General features: G+C 39.9%; 2 protein-coding genes across 4 annotated transcripts in view; one reads left to right on the top strand and one right to left on the bottom strand.

Moving 5' to 3' along the window:
* The window catches only part of SUB1 (SUB1 regulator of transcription), a 173,105-nt gene extending 169,455 nt beyond the window's left edge, over nucleotides 1–3,650 (bottom strand). The window contains exon 1 of the mRNA XM_064271062.1: nucleotides 3,634–3,650. The gene's annotated coding sequence lies outside the window, so the exon portion shown is untranslated. The remainder of the gene's footprint in view (nucleotides 1–3,633) is intronic.
* Nucleotides 2,734–23,649, top strand: part of ZFR (zinc finger RNA binding protein) — an 85,518-nt gene continuing 64,602 nt past the window's right edge. For all 3 annotated transcript variants that reach the window (XM_064271049.1, XM_010588084.3, XM_064271039.1), the window contains exons 1-2: nucleotides 2,734–2,865; nucleotides 3,155–3,254. In XM_064271049.1, the coding sequence (XP_064127119.1) occupies nucleotides 2,829–2,865; nucleotides 3,155–3,254 (137 nt within the window). In that variant the 5' untranslated portion in view covers nucleotides 2,734–2,828. The remainder of the gene's footprint in view (nucleotides 2,866–3,154; nucleotides 3,255–23,649) is intronic.

Genomic DNA, 23,649 nt, shown 5'->3' with positions numbered 1-23,649 from the left:
CCATCCCTTTAGTTGTAGGGTGAAGAAGGACTAAGTATAATATTTTCATATTCTGATACCAACCATTTCTAGACATGAAAGATGAGAGATATTCTAATTGGCTGCCTCCAGTCAAGTCTCCCATCTTCTGTTGTTGGTCCAGAGGATTGCATTCAACCTGTGTTGTTTAGATTGGGTTTCCTGGGATGTAAACTCTTCAGGAGTCTTTAAGTGGTGCAAACAGTTAAGCTCTCAACCACCAGCTGAAAGGTTGGCAGTTCAAACCCACCCAGAAGCACCTCAGAAGAAAGGCCTGGCAATCTGCTTCTGAAAGGCTCCTCTGCACACATGGGTTCAACACAAGTCAGAATCAACTCCACAACAACCAACAACAAAAACAGAGCAGAGCCACCTACGTTTTGGTTTTAGGTAAGTGACTTGGTCAGTATATTCACCTACTAGCAAGTAGATTAGAAGAAGACTCATAATCACCCAGTTTAGCACTTTTTGACTTAAATACCCTATACTAGGTGCTGTTTTATATAAATGCTATCTCATTTAACCCCACCACAGTCCAGTGAGGGAAATATTATTATTTATATCTTGTTCATTCAGAAAGATTAAATAATTAGCCCTGATGGTTCAGCTACTATATTCCCATGTCATCTCAATTCAAGTCCCCTCCAAAATACTTTCTTTAAACAAGCCCAAAGTCAGGGACAAGTTGAGGCCCTTTCTACAGGCTTCATCTTTGAGGAGTGTGGCGTTTTAAACAATTTTCCCTACTGCCACATCTAGTCTGACCTCTAAGAACAGTCACCAAAGAAAAGAGGCACGCCTTTCTCTTTCTAGTTACCTGCTTGTTCTCTGGGGTGTACCAGCAGCCCTATGCCATCCTCTAAAGACCTGCCTAGCAACCAAGCATAAAATTGGCCTAAACAGAATCTTTTTAGGCAGGTGATTAACAACTGTCTTTTCTCCTCCAGTTTTATTGAAATAGCCTAGTAGCTAATAGTTCAGGTTCATAAAGCAATTACAGTCAGTGCCTCGAAAACTTGATTGCTGAATGAAGTTCAAGGCAAATTACCTTCAAAATGCAGTTCTAATATCCTATGTGTAGGAGGTATTTTTTCCTAGCAACACACTTGGAGCACAAATAACCTGTGCCTGGGAAATGTCAGTATTCTCAAAAACAATGACACTGATTTTTCACAAATGTTCTACATTTTCTCTCTTTGAAATGAATAAGGGGATAAATCAGAGCATGTACCTTTGTAGGAGGTGTGGGAAGCAGGGTTGGCACAGATAAGAACTGAGGCATTGTTTTTGTTCTCTGGCATAAGAAGGTGGAATAAAGCCCTAAATTTCATGGATGAGTTCTGATTCACCCTTGGCATTTCTTCTTAATGCTCATATCCAACGATGATAAGAGATGGGTAGCAAAAAGGTCTGGGATGGGTCTGGAGTTAGTGAGGACGAGGTGAAAGAACACTTACACATTGATGGAAGGCAGGAAAGAGGTAAGGTGGGAGAAAATAGTCAATAAAAGGAACTGTAAGAGGAAAGAGAATGATTGAAAATGAACTGGGAAATTAAAGGGAGACAGTGAGAAAACAGAGGGATGGAAGAAATGCTTGCTTGCACGGGGAGGTGTTGTTCTGTCCTTACCACACGAGATCTGGCACCCAAGGATCTTTCTAACCTGAGCTCTCTCTCACTTCCAGACAAACTGACCTCCTTGTTACTCTTGAACACTCCAGCTTTCTGTCCCTCTACTAGCTGCTCGGAAACCCTGGTGGCGTTGTGGTTAAGTGCTACAGCTGCTAACCAAAGGGTTGGCAGTTCGAATCCGCCAGGTGCTCCTTGGAAACTCTATGGGGCAGTTCTACTCTGTCCTCTAGGGTCGCTATGAGTTGGAATCGACTGGATGGCACTGGGTTTGTTTGGGTTTGCTAGCTGCTCTTCATCTAGGTATCTACAGGGCTTCTTCCCTACTGCTTTCAGGACTCTACCGAACCAGGAGTGGTTGTGCTAACCATACCCTACATTGAATAGCACCTCCTTCTTTCTTTTACCCCTCTTTTTCCTTAAAACTCCAATCATCATCTGACGTATTTTCCATTCATTTGGTTAATGTTCACCGCCGTATCTCCAATACCTGAAACAGTGCCTGACACCTTGTGGGGCTGGAGTCTATATACGTTGAATGACTCAAGGAGTGTGTGTGGGTGCAGGAGAAGGTGTGGGAACAGGTGTGTTTGAGGGGTATTTGGGGGTGTGCTTTCCGGACAAGCAGACTAGGAGAGACTTCCCATTCTTTTTAGGGTCGTAAAACTTAATGTCTTCCTTTTCTCTCCGCTTTAGGGGCTTGAGGACAAGAAACGAATGCAGGAAATGAAGAAGAAGAATCCTAATTAGTCCAGCTGAAATTCGGATGAAAAGTGAATGGGTGAGAAAGACTGAAAAGTACAGAACAAATGCGCACTCCAAAGTGAAAAAAAGTCAGAAAAGGCTGACAGACGTCACTCTCATCACTGATTTCCCCTTGGCTCGGCTAGGCGATCCTTGTATGGGCCTCCATCGCCCCCCTTGCGGTTCCCCGTCACTATCACTTGGGAGAAGGTGAGGCCTGCGGTCCCCTGCGGACGGCGTCCGCCCCCGCCGAGACTCCCGCACGCGCCCGCGGAAGCCGCCAAGGCCGCGGAAACTACAGCTCCCAGGCTACCGAGCGCGGCGGCGCCTGCGCAGTGCGGCCGCAGGCGGCGGTCTGTTCTCCGCTGAGGAGGTGCGGGGCAGAGGAGGGAGGCAGCGGGTGAGAGTTCAGAGTTCAGCAGCAGCAGCCCGAGCCCATGATTCCCATATGCCCTGTAGTTTCTTTCACCTATGGTGAGTATAATGTGTCCCGTCGTGGCCTGTGGCCGGCCCTTTCCTCCGCCCGGGGCGGCGGGGAGGCGCGGGGGTTGGGGTTGGCTCTAGGGAGGAGGCGGCGGCCGCCACCGGGGCGTGCGAGTGAGTGAGGGAGTGCAGGCGGGAGGGGGAGGCGGCGCGGCCGCGGCCCGGCGAGGGCAGCTTCTCACGGCGCCTCTCTCTCTCTCTCCCCTTCCCTCCCTCGGCGTCTCTGCCCCTCGGCGACTCGCCTCCCGCTATGGGACCCGACTCTCCGTGCCCGTCGCAGTGCCCAGCCGGCTGGGGGAAGATGCCAAAATGGCGACCGGCAACTACTTTGGATTCACCCACAGCGGGGCGGCGGCGGCGGCGGCTGCGGCCCAGTATAGGTAACGGATCCCGCGCCCTCCCTTCTCTCCCCGGATCTGCCCCTCCGCCCCGATCCCGCCGGCACGACGCCCCCGCGGCAGCCCCCGGGCCACCCGCACCCGCGGCCCCGAGCCCCGGCCCCCGGCAGGCCCGGCCCCGGACTCTCCGCCCCGCCCGCGGCGGGGAGCGGTCCCGTGGGGGCGGGGAGGGAGAGACGCCGAGTTTTAAAGGACGTGAAGGGCTGCTGGGGCCTTGGTCGGCCCCGGAGCTAAAATGGCCTCCCGCGGCCTCGGTGTCGAGCCGCAGCCGCCCGGCAGGCCGAGGGGAGGGAACGGAGGCCGGAGCACTCTGTCCCCCCAGACCCTGCCTGCCTCCCCTCGTCCAGCCCCCGCCTCGTACCTTCCTTGCACTTGTGGGTGGAGAGGGTGGGCGAAGGGAGCGAGGACGTAGTGCAGAGGCTCACGCCCCCCCACCCCCGGCCCCGTCGGCGTCGCCTCTGGCTCTCCAGTCCTCTCCCGGTGCTCCAGCCCCCTGAGCCCGGAAACGTGGGCTCTCTCGGCTGTCTCAGCTACGGTCCTGTGGCTCCTGGCCCTGCACCGCCAGTCCTGCAAACCGACTGCGGGCGTCATTGCATTCGCTAGATTCCTTTCGTTTTCTTTCCAAGTAGAGATGTAAAACGTACCAACCACCTGTGAATTGTGTAGTTGTTGGGCTGAAAAAGATGTGCGAAGTTTCTGGTGCTGATAATTGAGTGCACGGCCTTGTTTTAGCTATTGCGTTTAAGCTGCAGGTGGGCTTATAATGAGATTGTATTGAGCCATTGAAATGCATCGTGTGACATTTCTCTCTCTCTAGTTTAAGGGAAGCTCTCATTTCTGAAGTGTGTAGTTTAGGATACATTTTACCAAAGACTGAAAAAAAAAAAAAACGATTTTTTTGTTGTTGCTGTAGCGGTTACTTTCGAATCAGTCTATTTAGATTGAGGCCATAAGCATACAGGGCTCTTAAGTAAACGATAAGCGTTTTATAGGTACCACATTAGTTATCTGTATGTACACAGCATTAGGTGTGTTAGCTGTTGGTCAAACTCAGGTACAGTAGTTGTATCATCTCTTTTGCTTCAGGAGGTAGATGATGTAATAGAAAGGCCATTCTCGGGAGCCAGGAGAGATGTATTCCAGTGTCTTTTGCTGTTGAGTTTATGGCGTTGGGGCAACACTTATTTGGGCTTTCATTTTCTTTGTCTATGAAATAAGATATTGGGCTAAATATCCTTTTTGCAAAAAACTTGTCATTCCAGGAAACAAAGTTGCCATATTTTGTAGAATTCTAAGATGCCATTGATTGTAAAAGGTACTATTATGGACCACTAAAAAAAAAAAAATCCCTGCCAGTTAATATATGGCCCAGTGCTTAAGACATCATTGATTTTAAGAGATGTTGACAAGTAAAGTGTGTATTTTATTGATGAAATTAGTATTTTGCTAATTGGTGAATCCTTTAAACGCATGTTGCATTTTAGAAGTCTTTTTATCTTGAGGCTTATATTCCAGAAAAAGGACTGAGATCAATTATTACAGCAAAATCCTGGGGCTTTTCAAACACTAAAAAAATCTTTTTTATATACTAACAAAGTTTTATCTACTTTGATAGACCCTTTTAGGGCTAATGGTTTTCATGAGGAGAGAGAAAAAATCAAGCCATTTTCTTTTTCTGGGAAAAGAGAGATGATAGCTAGTCAGCATCTGTGCCATAAATCTGCTACCAAGTACTATGTGTTCTAGAAAACGCTGTATTTAACCATGAGAAATTTTGCTTGTTTTTTTAACATAGGTATTTTTTATTTTCCCAGTATGTGCTAAGTGATAGATTAGTGGGATTATTAACTGGTTACTTACTGATGAAGTGGTGGGTTTGTTCTGTGTGGCTGTTTTGAAATATTCCTTGCAAATGTGGACCTACAAATAGAAATAAGGGGAGGAAATGCCAACTGAAGGATACTTAATCATTTAAAAAAAAAAAAACACATGCATGTATGTATTTTATTCCAAGGTAGGAAACTTATTACATAGTTTATGTATCTGATTTTTCTGGGGCTTTGAATCTCAAAGTTTTAGTAAAGTGCAACATTACAAATTATTAAATGGCTTGATATGTGTATGACTAATGAGAAAAGACTAGACATTTATTTTATGCTTATATCATCAGAAGTAGTTGTCAGGCAGCTCTGTCCTTTTGTATTGGTACTAAATGAAAATTGTTGGCATTTAATGCCAAGCAATCAGGCTCACTAATAATAATATTTTGGTTAAAGGGAGATGAACAAAATAGTGTCAGTAATAAAAACATATGCTAAAAATGCAGCGATGATGCTGATTTTCCTTCCCGGCTAGTTATGATGTAACTTTTGGAAGTGGAAGACCAAGGCTTACTTGGCTGTTTTTTTTTTTGAAGATGTCTCAGACTCAGATATCTTAGCATTTACATGTGGATGACGTCCATAAGTTGCTTCACCTGTCATTGAATACAGATGTCGGATGCTGTCAAGTCGATTCTGAATCGTAGTGATCCCATGTGATGGAGTAGAACTGCCCCATAGGGTCTCCTAGGCTGTAATCTTTATGGAAACAGATCACGAGGTCTTCTGAGGAGCCACTGGGTGGGTTCAGACTGCCAACCTTTCATTTAGCAGCTGAGCACTTAACCACGGCACCACCACAGCTCCATTGAATACGGATAACTGAAAGTAAACATTCTGTGTCTAAATTTAATTCCGGTTCTTAATTTTCTTGGTTACAGCCATGTGCAGCATTTGATTAAATTTATTTTAAATCTAGACTTTTTAGGTTATTAATATTTGAGGTTGATAATGGCTTCCTGAAGATTAAGGTACTAGCTAATAAAGTTCTGTTATTAGTAACTGAAGATTAACCAAATTTTTAATAATAATACATATTAAACATTTTGAGGTAAGCGTTTATTCTAAATCACTTTTATCACAAGCTTCATTGGCTACTAAATACTTTTCTTCTCTATGTGTGTATTTTTAAGGCAAAGTAAAAAAGCCTATGCCATTTGCCACTCTTGCAAATGTTACCATTTTCTGAACTTTCATGTGCTGTTTTCCAAACCCTTGGAAATGAAAAAATTAAAATTTGGGATTTTTGGTTTTGTTCTTTGTTTTAGTATTTGTGTTTACATGTATATATCCCTGATAGAATGTCGCATTTGGGGGTTGTGCAGCACAAAGCAGAACTTGGGCATAGTGGAAATTACAGGGATGGCTTCATGACAGAAAGGGAACTGGGTTGAGTAGCTAACCTACTAAGTAGAGTACCTTTTTTGTTTTGGGAGATGTATTTAGTTTTAGGGAAACCGTGGTGGCGTAGTGGTTAAGTGCTATGGATGCGAACCAAAGGCTCGGCAGTTCGAATCCACCAGGTGCTCCTTGAAAACTCTGTGGGGCAGTTCTACCCTGTCCTATACAGTCACTATGAGTCGGAATCAACTCGGTAGCAGTGGGTTTGGTTGTTTTTTTTATTTACTTTTAGACAGACAAATCTTATTTTATAACAAATTTTAGATAAGAGCTATTTTAAGTTGTGAAGACCTTGGGGGGTAGCAAAGATAATGTGAGGAAAGATTTCTCAGTGGAAAAAATAAGCTTCCTAATAGCTTCATAGGATCAAAATCTTTTTTTGTGCGCTTTTTTATTGACAGTGATACAGACGTTCTCATAGTTCTTCAGTTTTTGAAGGGAATTTGCGGCATATGCAGATGGTACAGTAATCCCATTATGTTGTGCTAATAATAGGACATAACAGTTTCTTTAAGAGTTTTAAACAGCCAGTAGCTAGTTTCTCTAGTCTCTTTCTTCAGAAAAACCTTAGATGTGTGAATTCCCTGTCATCTCTCTTCCTAACCAAAAACCCACTGTTGTCTAGTCGATTCCAATTATAGGACTATAGGACAGGGTAAAACTGCCCAGTAGAGTTTCCAAGGCTGTAATCTTTACGAAAGCAGACTGCTGCATCTTTCTCCCACAGAGCCACTGGTGAATTCGAACTGCCAACCTTTCTTTTAGCAGCTGAGCCTTTTAACCACTGATAACCAGGGTACCTTCTCCCTTTCTAGTGAGGATAATCGTTACCTGAATATCATAAATCTTTAACTTGTGCTTAGTTGTCTTTGTCTTCTGTGTAACTCTTGGTGTGTCATGGTGTATGAATGTTATTCTACCTTCACTAAAGTTGACCAAAAGAGTAATTTGACAAAATCTTTTTACCATTTCATGGCTATATTAATTTAATTCAAAGACTTGAAAGAATGCATAAATATGCAGAATAATTCCTTTGCCTCATATTTTTACAGCCTTAAAAAATGTTAAGTGATAAATATTTACTTTAAGTGGATTTTGGTTATTGTCTGGACCGTAGTAGTTAAAAGAAGGCATCATATCTACAGATTCTTGAGATGTTTTCAAGACATCTGTCCTAAAGGAGTATCTCTTCAAAGGATTACGATAACTTGGATAGGCTCAGAGTTAACTTGGATCGGCTTATTGGCCAATGCATTTTGTCTGTCTTTTTTGCCTTTTTTTTGAAATGTAGTTAAGAATATTGCGTTTTCAAGGAAAGGATAAAAATAAAAATAATAAGGTTAAAAAGGACTAATCACTGAGAAGGTGAAAAAACCAGGTGAACAGGTTTCTGAAACCATGGTGATGGAAATTCACTGGCTCTACAAAAAAAGAATTACTGCAACTGCTAATTATGTCAGCCCTTTCCTTGTTGAATCGAGATCTTAGAGTGCATATTGCATGAATGAGTGAGATAATGAAATTTTTTTCCAAAAGGATTGTTATATTGATAAATCCTGTATACATTATTAATAGGAATATGCCAGTGTGAAATGTTTTTGTAAAGTACATAAATTTGGAACTACACAGTCTTGGTATTTGAATTCCAGCTTCATCCCTCAGCCACTTGGCCAAATCATTTAACCCCTCTAAGACTCAGTTTCCTCACCTAACATGCCTTATGGTGAAGATTAATTATAAAACTTCCTAGCCTAGTGTCTATCTTCAGTAGGCATTCTACCAATGCTAGTTTCCTATAAAATAGAAATTTGAATAATATTCTATAAGGGTTTTAAAAGAACTTCTTGGTTGATGTTTGTTGTACGCTTAATATAGACAGCCTACTAATCACTGAGCGAAAGAACGTTTTAAAAAGTAGGTTCTTGAATATCAATAGTTAGGCCTCATTTTCAGTTTGATAGTGAAGGAAGGAAAAACGCAGTTGCAGGCAACACGGTTATTATAGTCTACAGATAAAATACGAGAAATAGTAATAATAAGTTCAGCAAATATTCTGCATGCAAGATTAGGCAAAAATCAATAGCATTCCTGTTCCAGCAATACTGAATTAGATTATTAAATTTCAAATAAATCATATTTATAGCCACAAAGCATATTAAATAACTAGGAAAAGAACTACTGAGATATGCAGAAAAAATGCACTAGGGTGTAAAGGTCATATAAGAAGACAAAGATGAGCAACGTTCATGGAGTGAAAAAGTCAATACCATCAAGTTATTGATTCTGTCATAGGTGGTCTATATATTTAATGTAATTCCAATAGAAGTCTTAGCAAGGTTTTTGAGGTAACTTGATAAAGAGATTCTAATATTTATAGTGAAAAGAGTATTTGTCTAAATATAGTCATGACAGTATTGTAGAAATTGTAAGGATTTGTATTATCAGATGTCATAACTTTTTTAAACATTTTGTTGTGTTTTGAGTGAAAGTTTAGATAGCAAATTAATTTCCCGTTCAACAGTTAATACACATTTTGTTTCTTGACATTAGTTACAGTCCCTTCAGTGTGACAGAACTCTCCCCCTTTCCCCCCTGGGTTCCCTGTTTCCATCCATTCTCCTGTCTTTCCTGCCCCTTCCTGCCATCTGAACTTTGTTTTGGGGCAGATGCTACCCTTTTGGTCTTGTGTGGTTGATTGTTCTGAAGAGCATGTTCCTCACGGGTGTTACTGTTCATTTTATATGCCTGTCTTTTGTTTGACTGAAAGGTGATCACCAGGAGTGAGATCTGTACCAGGTTTGAATGATGTCTAAGGGCCATAGTCTCAGAGGTTCCATCAGTCTTATCAGACCAGTAAGTCTGTTTTTTTTAAGAATTTGAATTTTGTTCTACGTTTTTCTCCCACACTGTCCCAGGACTTTCTGTTGTGATCCTGATCAGAGCAGTTGATAGTGGTAGCCGGGCACCATTTAGTTCTACTGGTCTCAGGCTGCTGGAGGCTGTGGCTCGTGTGGTCCGTTAGTCCTTTGGACTAATTGTTTCCTTGAATCTTTGATTTTCTTCACTCTTTTTTTTTTTTTTAATTTCTATTGTGCTTTAAGTGAAAGTTTACAAATCAAGTCAGCCTCTCACACAAAAACTTACATACATCTTGCTACGTATTCCCAGTTGCTCTGCCCCTAATGAGACAGCCCGCTCCCTCCCTCCACTCTCTCTTTTCGTGTCCATTTTGCCAGCTCCTAACCCCCTCTACCCTCTCATCTCCCCTCCAGGCAGGAGATGCCAACATAGTCTCAAGTATCCCCCTGATCCGAGTAGCTCACTCCTCACCAGCATCCCTCTCCATCCCACTGTCCAGTCCAATCCCTGTCTGAAGAGTTGGCTTTGGGAATGGTACCTGTCCTGGGCCAACAGAAGGCCTGGGGACCATGACCACCGGGTCCTTCTAGTCTCAGCCAGACCATTAAGTCTGGCCTTTTTACTGGAATATGGGATCTGCATCCCACTACTCTCCTGCTCCCTCAGGGGTTTCGCTGTTTTGTTCCCTGTCAGGACAGTCATCGGTTGTAGCTGGGCACCATCTAGCTCTTCTGGTCTCAGGCTGATGTAGTCTCTGGTTTTTGTGGCCCTTTCTGTCTCTTGGGCTCGTAATTACCTTGTGTCCTTGGTGTTCTTCATTCTCCTTTGGTCCAGGTGGATTGAGACCAATTGATGAGTCTTAGATGGCTGCTTGCTAGCGTTTAAGACCCCAGACGCCACTCTCCAAAGTAGGATGCAGAATGTTTTCTTAATAGATTTTTTATGCCAGTTGACTTAGTTGTCCCCTGAAACCATGGTCCCCAAACCCCTACCCCTGCTACGCTGGCCTTCGAAGCATTCAGTTGTATTCAGGAAACTCCTTTGCTTTTGGTTTAGCCCAGTTGTGCTGACCTTGCCTGTATTGTGCGTTGTCTTTCCCGTCGCCTAAAGTAGTTCCTTATCTACTGTCTAATTAGTGAATACCCCTCTCGGACCCTCCCGCATCTTGTAACCATCAAAGAATATTTTCTTCTCTGTTTAAACTGTTTCTCAAGTTCTTATAACAGTGGTCTTATACAATATTTATCCTTTTGCAGCTGACTGATTTCACTCAGCGTAATGCCTTCCAGGTTCCTCTGTGTTACGAAATGTTTCACAGATTCCTCACTGTTCCATTGCGTGAATACACCGTAATTTATCCATCCATTCATCCGTTGATGGGCACCTTGGTTGCTTCCATCTTTTTGCTATTGTAAACAGTGCTGCAGTGAACATGGGTGTGCATATATCTGTTCATGTAAAGGTTCTTATTTTTCTAGGATATATTCCAAGGAGTGGGATTGCTGGATTATGTGGTAGTTCTATTTCTAGCTTTTTAAGGAAGCACCAGATCGATTTCCAAAGTGGTTGTACCATTTTACATTCTCACCAGCAGTGTATAAGTGTTCCAGTCTCTCCACAGCCCCTCCAACATTTATTCTTTCGTGTTTTTTGGATCAAGGCCAGCCTTGTTGGAGTGAGATGGAATCTCATTGTAGTTTTGATTTGCATTTCTCTAATGGCTAATGATGGTTCTTCATTCTTTTTTGCTCCCGGCAGTTAGAGACCAATAGTTGTATTTTAGATGGCCACTCTCAAGCTTTTACGACCTGAGACATTTCTATACTCACCAAAGCAGAGTGTAGAACATTATATTTATGAACTGTGTTATGCCAATTGACCAGATGTTCCCCAAGACTAGGGTCCTAAGCACTCAAGCCCAGTGACCCAGTCCCTCAAGCTGTTCGGTTGTGGCTAAGAAGTTTTCATAACTTTGCCCCCATATGCTCTCCTATTTACATGAATATATTTGCAGCATATACAAATACATAGGTACAGATATCTTTGCCAAACATATATATGCTCATGGGTGTACTACTAAACACCATCCCACACCTTTTCAGCTTACACATCTACCTAGGTATCAGCTCATAAATTATTGTTATTAATGTTTTTGCGGGATTGTGTATGTAATATTATTTACCCTTGCTTCCTTTTATATTTGCGTTCCTCCCAGTGTCTTCCTTTGCCTTGGTCATATTGTGCTGACATCCCCCTTATTGTATATTGTTTTTCCCTTCACCCAAGGTAATACGTTTCTGCTATCTAGTTAGTGATTTTCCCTCCCATTCCTCATAACCACCAAAGAATGTTTCTTTTTGTGTATAAACCTTCTGTTGACTTTTTATAATAGTGGTCTTAAACAATATTTGTCCTTTTATGATTGACTTGTTTAACTCAGCATAATGTCCTCCAGGTATACCCACCTCATGAGATGTTTTGCAGATTCGTTGTTATTCTTTAACATTGCATAGTATTCCACTGTGTGTTTTTATACACACATCTGTTGATAGCTACTTAGCCTGCAGTGAACATGGATGTGCATATATCTATGTCATGGCTTATTTCTTTAGGGTATATACCTAGTAGTGGGATTGCTGGATTGTAAGGTATTTCTAACTTTTTAAGGAACCACATATGTTTTTCCATAGTGGTTCTACCATTTTAATAATTCCACCAGCAGCATATGAGAGTTCCAATCTCCCCTCACCCTTGCCAGCATTTGTTGTTTTCTGTTTTTTTGATCATTGCAATTTTTTGCCGGGATGGTCTGATACTTCTTGTTGTTTTCATTTGCATTTCTGTAATGGCTAATGGGAAACCCTGGTGGTGTAGTAGTTAAGTGCTATGGCTGCTAACCAAAGGGTCAGCAGGTCGAATCCACCAGGCACTCTTTGGAAACTCTATGGGGCAGTTCTTCTCTGTCCTAAAGGGTCGCTATGAGTCAGAATCGACTCAACAGCACTGGGTTTAATGGCTAATGATCACAAGCATATCTTCCTGTATTTGTTAGCCACAGGATGTCTTCTTTGGTGAAGTGTCTGTTCATGTCCTTTGCCCACTTTTTAATTGGATTGTTTGTCTTTTTGTTGTTGAGGTGTTGAAGTTTTCTATAAATTTTAGAGTTTAGTCCCTTGTCAGATATATTGTTGCCAAAAATTTTTTCCAAGTCTGTAGGTTCTGTTTTTACTCTTCAGGAGAAGTCTTTTGATGCACATTAAGTGTTTAATTTTTAGGAGGTCCCCGTCATCTAGTTTTATCTTCTGTTTATGCATTTTTAGTTATGTTTGATAATCTGCTTATGCCATAAATGAGGGCCCCTAGGTTTGCCCATATTTTTTCTTCCATGGTCTTTATAGTTTTAGGTTTTACATTTAGGTCTTGGAACCATCTTGAATTACTTTTTGTTTATGATGTGAGGTATGGTTCCTGTTCATTTTTCTGTAAATGGTTATCTAGTTGTGCTTGCACAATTTGTTAAAGAGACTATTTCTTCCCCATTTAACAGATTTTGGCCCTTTGTTGAAGATCAGCTGTCTATAGGTGGATGGATTTACTTGTAGGTTCTCAATTCTGTTCCACTGGTCAGTGTGCCTGTTGTTGTAGCAGTATCAGGCCATTTTGATACTGTGGGTTTGTAGTCATTTCTGAGATCAGGAAGTATGAGGCTTCCTCCTTTGATGTTCTTCAGCAGTACTTTGCTTATCCAGGTCTCTTTCCATTTAAAGATGATTAGTTTTTCCATCTCTTTAAAGAATGTTGATGGAATCTGGATTGAGATTGCATTATATCTATAGATTGCTTTGGGTAGTATTGACATTTTCACAGTGTTAAGTCTTCCTTTCCACAAGCATGGTATATTCTTCCATTTATATTTCTTGGTTTCTTGCAGTAGCCTTTTGTAGTTTTCTTTGTATAAGTCTTTTACATCCCTTAGATTTATTCCTAAGTATTTTATCTTTTGGAGGGTTGTTGTAAATGGTATTGTTTTCTTGGTCTCCATTTCAGAGTTCTCTTTTGTTAGTGTAGAGGAATCTGACTGATTTTTGTTTGCTGATCTTGTACCCTGCCACTTTGCTGAATCATTCTGTTAGTTCCAGTAGCTTCCTTGTAGCTCTTTGGGATGTTGTATGTATAGAATCATATCACCTGCAAATAGGGATAGTTTTACCGACTTGGATGCCTTGTAGTTCCCTTTCTTGCCGTATTGCTCTGACTAGGACTTGGAGTACAATATTGAGGAAGAGTGGTGATAAAGGGCATCCTTGTTCGGTTCCCATTCTCAGAGAGTGCTTTCAGTCTCTCTCCATTGAGAATAATGTTGGCTGTTGGTTTTTTATATATGTTCTTAACTATGTTGAGGAATTTCACTTTTGTTCCTATTTTGCTGAGAGTTTTTTCAAGAGTGAGTGTTGGATTTTATCAGCTGCACTTTCTGCATCAATTGATATGATCCTGTGTTTCTTTTCCTTTGTTTTATTTATGTGGTGGATTACTTTGATTGATTTTCTAATATTAAACCATCTTTGCGTACCTGGTATGAATTCCAGTTGGTCATGATGTATTATTTTTTTGATACGGTGTTGGATTCTCTTGGCTAGGGTTTTGTGTTTGTATTCATGATCTTGGTCTATAATGTTCTTTCTTAGTGGTGTCTTTGCCTGGCTTTGGCATCAGGGTTATGCTTGTTTCATAAAAATGAATTTGGGGGTGTTCCCTCCTTTTCTGTGTTCTGGAATAGTTTGAGTAGAATTGGTGTCAGCTCTTCTCTGAATGTTTGGTAGAATTCTCCAGTGAAGCCAGCTGAGCAGGGCTTTTTGTTGCTGTTGTTGGGAGTTCTTTTAATGACCTCTTCAATTTCTTTTTTTATTACGGGTCTGTTCAAATTTTCTACTTCAGTTTGTTAGTTTAGATAGTGTGTTTCCAGAAATTTGCCCATTTCTCTTAGGTTTTCAAATTTGTTGACATATAGCTTTTCATAGCATTTTGTTACTATCTTTTTTTATTTCAGTTGATTCTGTTGTAATGTCACCCATCTCATTTCTTACTTGTGTTATTTGCATTTTCTTTTTCTTTGTCACTTTGGCCAGTGGTCTGTCGATTGTATTAGTCCTTTCAAAGAACCTATTTTCAGTGTTGTTGATTAAAACTTTATTAACAGGAAAATGTGGTATTGGTGCAGGAATAGGCAAATAGATCACGGAATTAGAATAGAGATCCCAGAGCTAGACCTCTGCTTTCATGGGAAGTTGGATTAGATTGGATAGCTGTTTAAATGGAGGTAATTTTCCCTGAAAAGTGTTGGGGGTGGGGGAGGTGGACAGAAAATGAACCAAATTGTTACCAGTGGTGTTACTAGGGTGAGGGGGTGGGAACTGCTGCAGCTGACGCTGTCAGAGGAGGTAACACCAAAATGACTGTCTATAAAAATATCTCTATAGTTAGTTACAACAACAAAATTTTTCGTAAGCCCATCTTACATGTATACATACCTACAAGGCTGAAACTCTAAGCCAATTTACTTTTTGGGCCTTTTAGTTACAGTGACAGTTGGAATTGCTATAAGCATCTGCTGTTGTTTTCGTTGGTGTCAGTTGTTTTTTTGTTTTTTTTTTTGGTTTGTTTTTTAGTAATTCCCTGAAGATAAATCCCTTCACCTGTCCAGGTTTGAATTTTCTTCTTTGTAATTTGGGTCTAATAATTCCCTTCCTGATCACTGCATAAAAGATTGGTGGACAAGACCAATTGAACAGGGAAGCTTTTTCTGAAAACCCTAAAGCACACCTGTGTTGTTCTTGTTGGGTGCTGCAAGTCGATTCCAACTCATGGCAACCCCATGTGACAGAATAGAGGTGCCGCATAGGGTTTTTGTGGCTTTTTTTTTTTTTTTGGGTCACATGAGTTTTTTCTTTTTTTCTAAATTTTATTTATTTTGTTGTTCAGAATATAAACAGCAAAACTTAGACCAATTCAGCAGTTTCTACATGTACAATTCAGTGACATTGATTACATTCTTCAGGTTGTGCAACCATTCTCACCCTCCTTTTCTGAGTTATTCCTACCTCAGTAACAAACTCACTGTTCCCTAAGGTTCTTCTCTAATATTTCAAGTCATTCTTGTTAATTTAATGCCATATAGATAGTTCTTAAAAAGGCATATTGCTCGAGGTAGACATTTTTTACTAGTTAAACTGTTGTTTGGTTTTAAGATGACTTCAGGGGATATTTTTGGTTAAAGGTTTTAAGATGTTCTTAGGGCATTAGTTTCAGGGAGTTGCCGGTATTTTTATAAATGCTGATTTTGTCAAATTTTATGGTGTTCTAGCTACAATATTGTGGTAATTAGTATTTGTGAACCTATATCAATAACTTTTTTGAGAATGAAGTACTAATTAAAAGAGAAGAAGGAGCAATATACCGGAATTAGATATATGAGTAACATTAGTACAAAAAAACATGAGCAAGAATTCTTTATGGTCTGCTACGGGAGGAGGACCATAGAGGGGTGACACCATGAGTTACCACACTGGTGACAGCAGCTTTAGCGACCCCACTGATCATTACTTAGAGAAATAGGCCATCAGACTAATCAGAAGACAATCCTTGGATTTACAAGTGAGGTAATTGAGAAAGTATGTTAGAATTACTTAGGTACGTCTTTAATCTACTGACTGAAAGTGAGGAATGCACCCCCTGTGCTTGTCTGTGAATTGTCCTTAGGCCCACTCTATCAGGATACAAGATTTAGGGCCATTGTCCTTAGTATGGCACTTTGAGTGTTCCATGAAAGAACATGTGCAGTGTAGCTCTTATTGGGCTTCTTTGTTTTGTTTTAGTATCAGTCTCATCTGTATACTAAAATACATTTGTAGGGAGTAATTCACTTACTTAATGAGGATCTGCAATAAGTGTAGTCCCAGTTCTCAAGGATAACTGTAGGGACAGATATACCTACAAATACCTATGCAATGATAATGGTTATAACTTAGTTTTAACAAAATACTAAAATGGGGAATTGGAGGAGTCTGACTATCGAGATTGAGGTAGATGTCACAGTGTTTAATTCTGACAATGGAGGGAAGGTCATTGTAGACAAAGGAAATGTATTGAGCGAAGACATAAACGTGTGAATTGCATGGGATTGAAACTGGATGGTCTGCATCATCTTTCCATCAGCTACTGCTGAGTGACCTTGGACAGTTTCTTGGTACTTCAGATACTTCATCTGTAAACTGGAGATGTTAATCCCTTCCTCATAAGATTGAGGTTTTCAAAAAATTCTTTACTGAAGTATAATATCTGCTGTTGGTTCTTGTTATTCACAGTAGTATTAGGTCACTGCAGATGCTGAGTTAACAAGCACTGAACCATTGCTCCTAGGGGAAATACAGGGTTAGGTTCCTGTGAGCCTTTGGTCACAGCATTTTTGCCAGCTAATGATATATAAATTTGTTTAGGTATATTTCATTTAAAGACAGCTTATAAATTGTTTATTCATTGACACTGAACATTGAAACAAGAAGGCAAAGCATCACTTTGTTCTACCTTAGCTGAGAAGTGTGTGTCAGATGACTTGAATTTTTTGCCGATCTGCTTGTATCCATGAATGACATGAAAGCACCACAGGTATTGATTGGGGGTTACAAATACATTTTAATGAACGGGCGAATTCATAAATGTGAAATCCACAAATACAAGAATTGACTGTATATTGATGCAGTGTCATGAACTGAACACACCTGTATAACTAGCTCTCAGATTAAAAAACATTACCAGCACCTGAGGGGTCCTGTACGTTCTCCATGGTATATTGTTTTGAGGAAATGAGATAACATTTGTAAAGTGCTCAGACTAGGACCTGGAATGTACTGCATCCCCATCAGTGTTAGCTCTTCAGTGGACAGTTGGAGTGGAGCTCAAGAAAGGTGATACAGGTTAGTAATGTATATCTGGATATTATCCATCTGGTGGTGATCCTTAGTTAGAATTTAATATTGGTGAACCAGAGAAAATACAGTGCCTGGCATACATCAGGCAGTTAATAAACTTTTTTACGTGAACGAATAAAAGAAAAGTAGAGAAAGAATAGAACCATAGTTACAGACTTCAGAAACATCTGTGTTTAGTTTTGGACCAGTGAAAAAGAATAATGGTTTGACAGAGAGCCAGGAGAATGTAGTGTGATAAAAACAAGAGAATAGAGAAGGAGTCCGCAGTACTAGGGCTTTAAAGAGCCTGGATTAAGGATTTGATACAGTTATCAAATTGTTGGTATAATTTTAATGAGAATTTTAGAGGAAAACTAGAATCTCATTTGGAGCTACAAAAAGGCTATTCAGTCAGGTGAAATTTAAAATTTTTTAATAGGCTTTATTTTTAGAGCAGTTATTGGTTTACAGAAAAATTGAGCAGAAAATAGTGTTCCCATATGTCCCTTCTCTCCCCCTCCCTATTTCCTCTATTAATAGCTTTACATTGGTGTGATATATTTGTTATAATTGATGAAATCAATTTTGATACATTATTAACTAACATCCGTAGTTTACGTTAGGGTTCACTGTGTTACACGGTTTTATGGGTTTTGACAAATACATAATGTTGTGTATCCACCGTTACAGTATCATACAGAATAGTTTCACTGCCCTAAAAATCCCCTGTGCTCCATGTGTTCATCCTCCTCCACCCGCAATCCCTGGCAACCACTGATCTTTTTACTGCCTGTAAAGGAGCCCTGGTGGCACAGTGGTTAAAGTGCTCGGTGCTGTTCGAACTCACCAGCCCCTTTGAGGGGGAAAAGACCTGGCGATCTGCTCCCATAAAGATTAAGCCCAGGAAATCCTATGGGGCAGTTCTGTATTCTCCTGTAGGGTAGCTGTGAGTTGAATCAGTTCAACGGCACATAACAGCAACATAGATATGCCTATGAAAATAAGTTTTTTAATTCCTGTGTTATTTCTGGGAAAAGATTAATGTTGTATATAATGAAGTACATTGGTATGGCAATCAGCATTATGTGGACAAAGAATGTTTTTCAAAATAGATTTGAAGAAACATGAACACTTTATTATATGAAATTCAATAACGAAAGCCCTTTAAATAATAAAGGAGAGCAAAGAATGCTGTGATTTATGAAAATTGCATTATAGGTTTTCTTGAGCCCCCAGTCTTATGCATCCCTAGTCCTTTTTTTACTGTAATCAGAATGTTGTTGTCTGCCATCGAGTCAATTCAAACTCATAATGGCCCTATGTGGACAGAGTGGAACTCTGCCTCATAGGGTTTGGTTTCCTAGTCTGCGATCTGTACGGGAGCAGATCCACACGTCTTTTCTTCTGTGGAGCGGCTGGTGGGTTTAAACCGCTGACCTTTCTATTAGCAGCTGAGCTATTAACCATTGTGCCACCAGGGCTCCTTGTTGTCACATGAAAACATTTCTCCTGCTTAAAGTCCTGCGTTGGCTGTCCATTTCTTTCAGAATACCTGATTATCCTAACTTTATATTCAGAGGACTTCCTAATCTTATCATACAGGTCTATATTCTTTATCCACATTTACAAAATCCAAAAATTCCTGAAAATACTCATGCTAAGTTTAAAAAAGAAAAGAAAAACTTGAGCATAAACACAGACCTGAAGTGATAGGAGGTTGTTTTTAGTTCTTTTTTTAATCTCACTTTCTGTGTTTATCAATGAGTGATATATTTCTGAGGACAAAGAGGGAATATGGTATTCTCATCCAGTTTGTCATTCAGTAGGAAGGGCTTTATCATGCAGTGTTCTGTGATAAGAACGAGAACATCCCATTTTGCTGAAAGAATAGTGGCAGAATTCTTTCATCTATTATGATTTCTGCAAACCATAATTTACTTGATGTGGTTCATTATTGGGCAAATGCTGAAGGCTGGTGTGTATACAAAGATGATTGGAAAAATTAGATGGTATAGAAATGAAGAGAGTAACTGGATTGATCATTCCAAATCTAAAATTGAAAATGTTCTACAGTTATGGAGTAAAGACGATTATTGTCCTGTCTTCAACAAAATATGAGCCATCAAACATTTCAAAAAATTCTTTTAAGTATTGCATTTTGATAAGGCAGGTGTAGGGAGAGGAACCAGAAGTAATATGAGCTAGAACACGTTAGAGATGCACGTGAAATCTGGAATCAGCATAAATGAGATGGACATATTTTAAGTTCTTGCATAAAAGTTGATGAGCAGTTTAGTAGAGAACATGATCCATGTTGGTTGTGTGTACGTTGAAAAAGTCAGGGCAGTATGGAATGAAAATTTGTGCTTACTATATTTAATTTCTTATTAAAATTTTTTAGTATTTGTCTTTGATTATCTCTTATTCTTACGTAAATTGTCAAGTTACTTAAAAATATAAAAATGTGAAGGGTCCGGTGGTCCCAGATGGTAAATGGTAATGACTATTTTTTCTGGTATTTTGAGAGTTAAAGAAAACTATTAACAGTTTTCATATGATACATAAGCTCCCCCCTGCCCCCCCCCATAGTCCATCAATCCACTGAGTTGCTAGAAATTCTAGGATTGGTTATTTTGTTGTTTATTTGTTTTTCCCAGTATTTAAGAAGAAATGGAACCTGAATTTAAATTTCTTCTAAAATACTACAGTGGCAGTTACTGTTTTAATAGCATTGTAAAGGTAGTGGGAAGCATACATTACGATATCAAGTACAAACCAGAAACAAAAACCCACTGCTATCAAGTCGATTCTGACTCATAGTGACCCTGTAGGACAGAGTAGAACTGCCCCATAGAGTTTCCAAGGAGCACCTGGCGGATTCGAACTGCCAATCTCTTGGTTTGCAGCTGTAGCACTTAACCACTATGCTACCAGGGTTTCCATATCAAGTACAAGGGATAGTTAAAGGTGGTTTGTCTCTGGGGTGATGTTGTGAGGAAGTCTAATTTTGCATCTTTTGCAGTGTTATAAAATGTTAACCCTAATTAAAAGGAGTTAAATCAATCTCTAATTTTGTAGATACATAAAATGCCGCAATACAAATGCCCAACAATGTTGAGCATTAAAAATTTGGACTAATGGAAAAGTCAGACTGTTTTGTGTGCCATGAAAAAGAAAAAATGTTTTATCTATCAGTTTTCTTTGCCACTTCATCCAAAATCTAAAGAAATACATCCCCACGGCATGGTGTTTTAGGAGGGAAAAAAAGCACATCTAAGAATTTGAGTTAACAGAAGCTAGCTGCATATTTTTGATTGAGATTCCCGCCCCCCCCATTCCAGGGTTAGAAATTTAACACAAATATTTCACTCAGTCTAAAGTTGTTATCTTTACTCTCCTAAACAATATAAGGTCTTAAAATGCTTTAACCTATATCCCCTCCTGATTTTTGTGCTATTGTACAATATTTAAGATTTTCTTAACCCCCACAACCAATTATTGTTGGATATTATTATTTTACATAGTCAAAAAGATTATTTAACTTTATATTTACCACTTTTTTTTGCCCAGTCTGAGGTCATTTTCATTCTTCCTAAAGTAAATCTTTTGGAATTTTCCTTTAGTATGGGTCTGCTAGTAACAGTTTGTTTTTTAATGTTAAAATATTTTTAATTCACCTTCTTTCTTGAAAAGTCATCACTTAGTCTCTGCAGGCAATTTTTTTTTTTCTTTAGCTGTAAGACCTTTGTCTTTGGTATTTATAGTTTCACTTCGATGTGTCTTGATGTGAATTTCTGTTTATTTAATCCTACTTGGAGTTTGTGGGGTTCCTGAATCTGAAGATGGTTGTCTTTCATTAATTTGGGTATTATCGGACATCCTTTTTATCTGCTTTCTCTCTCCCACTCTTTTTCTTTGTCCGCAACTCCAATTAGATACAAGTTACCACTTTTTATTGGATCCTCCATGTCTTTTAATCTCTTTAATATTTTAAATCTCTTTGTTTATCTGTGTGTATTCTGGGTGGTTTTTCTTTTTACAGATTTTTTTAGTACACTAGTTTTTTTGCAAGCTGTGCCTATAATCATTTAATGCTTTTCTGAACTTCTGATTATATATATATTTTTTTTGTATACTGTATTTTATTTCTGAAGGAGCAGTGGTTAAGCACACAGCTGCTAACCAGGTTTGGCAGTTTGAACCCATGTAGGGATTCCTTGGGAGGTAGACCTAGCAATCTGTTTCCATAAAGATTACAGTGAAGAAAACGCTATGGGGCAGTTGTCCTTTGTTGCATGGGATCGCCATGAGTCTGAATCAGCTTAGTAGCACCTAACAACAGCATCATTTCATTTCTGGAAGTTCTGTTTGGTTTTTTACAAATTTATCTGTTTGCTTTTGATTTATCTCTTATTCCTTTGTCTTAATTTTGATCGTCCCTTTTGCGTGTTTAAACATACTTATTTATATTCTGTTTCCAATAATTTTAATACCTGTAGTCTTTTCAGAAACCCTGGTGGCGTAGTGGTTAAGAACTGTAGCTGCTAACCAAAAAGTTCGGCAGTTCGAATCCACCAGGCGCACCTTGGAAACCATATGGTGCAGTTCTACTCTGTCCTATAGAGTTGCTATGAGTTGGAATCGACTCGATGGCAGTGGGTTTGGTTTTTTGATTTGGTAGTCTTTTCAGTGTGGTTTTTTTTATTCTGTAGACTCTTGCCATAGCTGCTTGTTTCCTTGTTTTTTTGTGTGTGTGATTTTTTGTTGTTGTTACTGAGATCTCCTGTTTCTTGGAATATCATCTGTGGCATTTAGATTGGAATGCATTTGTGGAACCTAACTTCAGTCTGTAATCATATTAAACTAATTTCTTGGCTTGGAGTTTTCCTTGTCACCCAGATAACATCAATTCCAGCATCCAAACCTAGGGAAGGCTAGCTTTGTTTAAGAATTCTCAAGTGAGACTTTTTTTCCCTTTAGCCAGAGCCTTAAAGGGAAAAGTAGATGTTTTCCTAAATTACCCACTGTGGTGTTTTCTTTTGGAAGTCAGAAAGTGCTAGGCCATTGCTTCCCAATGTTTTTCATGTATCTGCTAAGACAAAGTGATACTTGTACAGCAGCACACTGGGTAAACTGGAGGGAGATTTGGAGCCCTATAGGACAGGGTAGAACTGCTCCACAGGGTTTCCAAGGCTTGTAAATCTTTATGGAAGCAGGCAGTCATCTCTTTCTCCCATGGAACAGCTGGTGAGTTCAAACCGCCAGCCATTCGGTTAGCAGCTGAGCACTTTAACCACTTGCACCACCAGGGCCTGCTGGAATAACTAGAAAGGAATATTAAAATTTGCTGTTGATTTGCTAGCCATTCAAGTTGCCAGTTTGAGAATTCTGTTCCAGTACTTTTATCCATTTTTTCAATCAGCGGTATATAATTAAAAATCAAATAGTTTATAAGAGCTTATAATATAGTCCCCTGCCTTCCTTCTCCCTGCCTCTCAATTCCACTTCCCAGAAGTCCCTACCCTTAACACAGCCTAGTTTTATTTCTTCTGGTGTTAAGTAACATGTTTCTTAATTTATCAACGTTATACATAATTTTATTTCCTACAGTCATAGTTTAGGATTTAGTGCATACTATCTCTTGTACAGATCTCACAACTGGACCAATAACCAACATCATGATAAACGGAGAAAATATTGAAGTTGTCAATTTCGTTTTACTTGAATTCACAATCAGTGCCCATGGAAGCAGCAATCAAGAAATGAAAGAGCCAGCTATTGTGTTGGGCAAATTATTTCTTTAAAGTGTTGAAAAGCAAAGATGTTACTTTGAGGGCTAAGGTGCACCTGATCTAAGCCATGGTATTTTCAGTCACCTCATGTGCATGCGAAAGCTGGACAATGAGGAAGGAAGACTGAAGAAGAATTAATGCATTTGAGTTAACGGTTTTGGCGAAGAATATTGAATATACCATGGACCACTAGAAGAATGAACAAATCTGTCTCGGAAGAGGTACAGCCAGAATGCTCTTTAGGAGGGAGGATGGTGAGACTTTGTCTCACATACTTTGGACCTGTTATCAGGAGGGACCAGTCCCTGGAGAAGGACATCATGCTTGGTAGAGGGTCAGCAAAAAATAGGAAGACCCTCAATGAGATGGATTGACACAGTAGCTGCAACAGTGGGCTCAAGCATAACAACGATCGTGAGGGTGGCATAGGACCGGCAGTTCTTTCTGTTGGACGTAGTGTTTCTGTGAGTCAGAACCA

This window comes from Loxodonta africana, chromosome 2 (assembly GCF_030014295.1).
Source record: "Loxodonta africana isolate mLoxAfr1 chromosome 2, mLoxAfr1.hap2, whole genome shotgun sequence".
NCBI classification, from domain to species: Eukaryota; Metazoa; Chordata; class Mammalia; order Proboscidea; family Elephantidae; genus Loxodonta; species Loxodonta africana.
The sequence above is the reverse complement of the archived record's forward strand: the minus strand, read 5'-3'. Positions and strand labels throughout refer to the sequence as shown.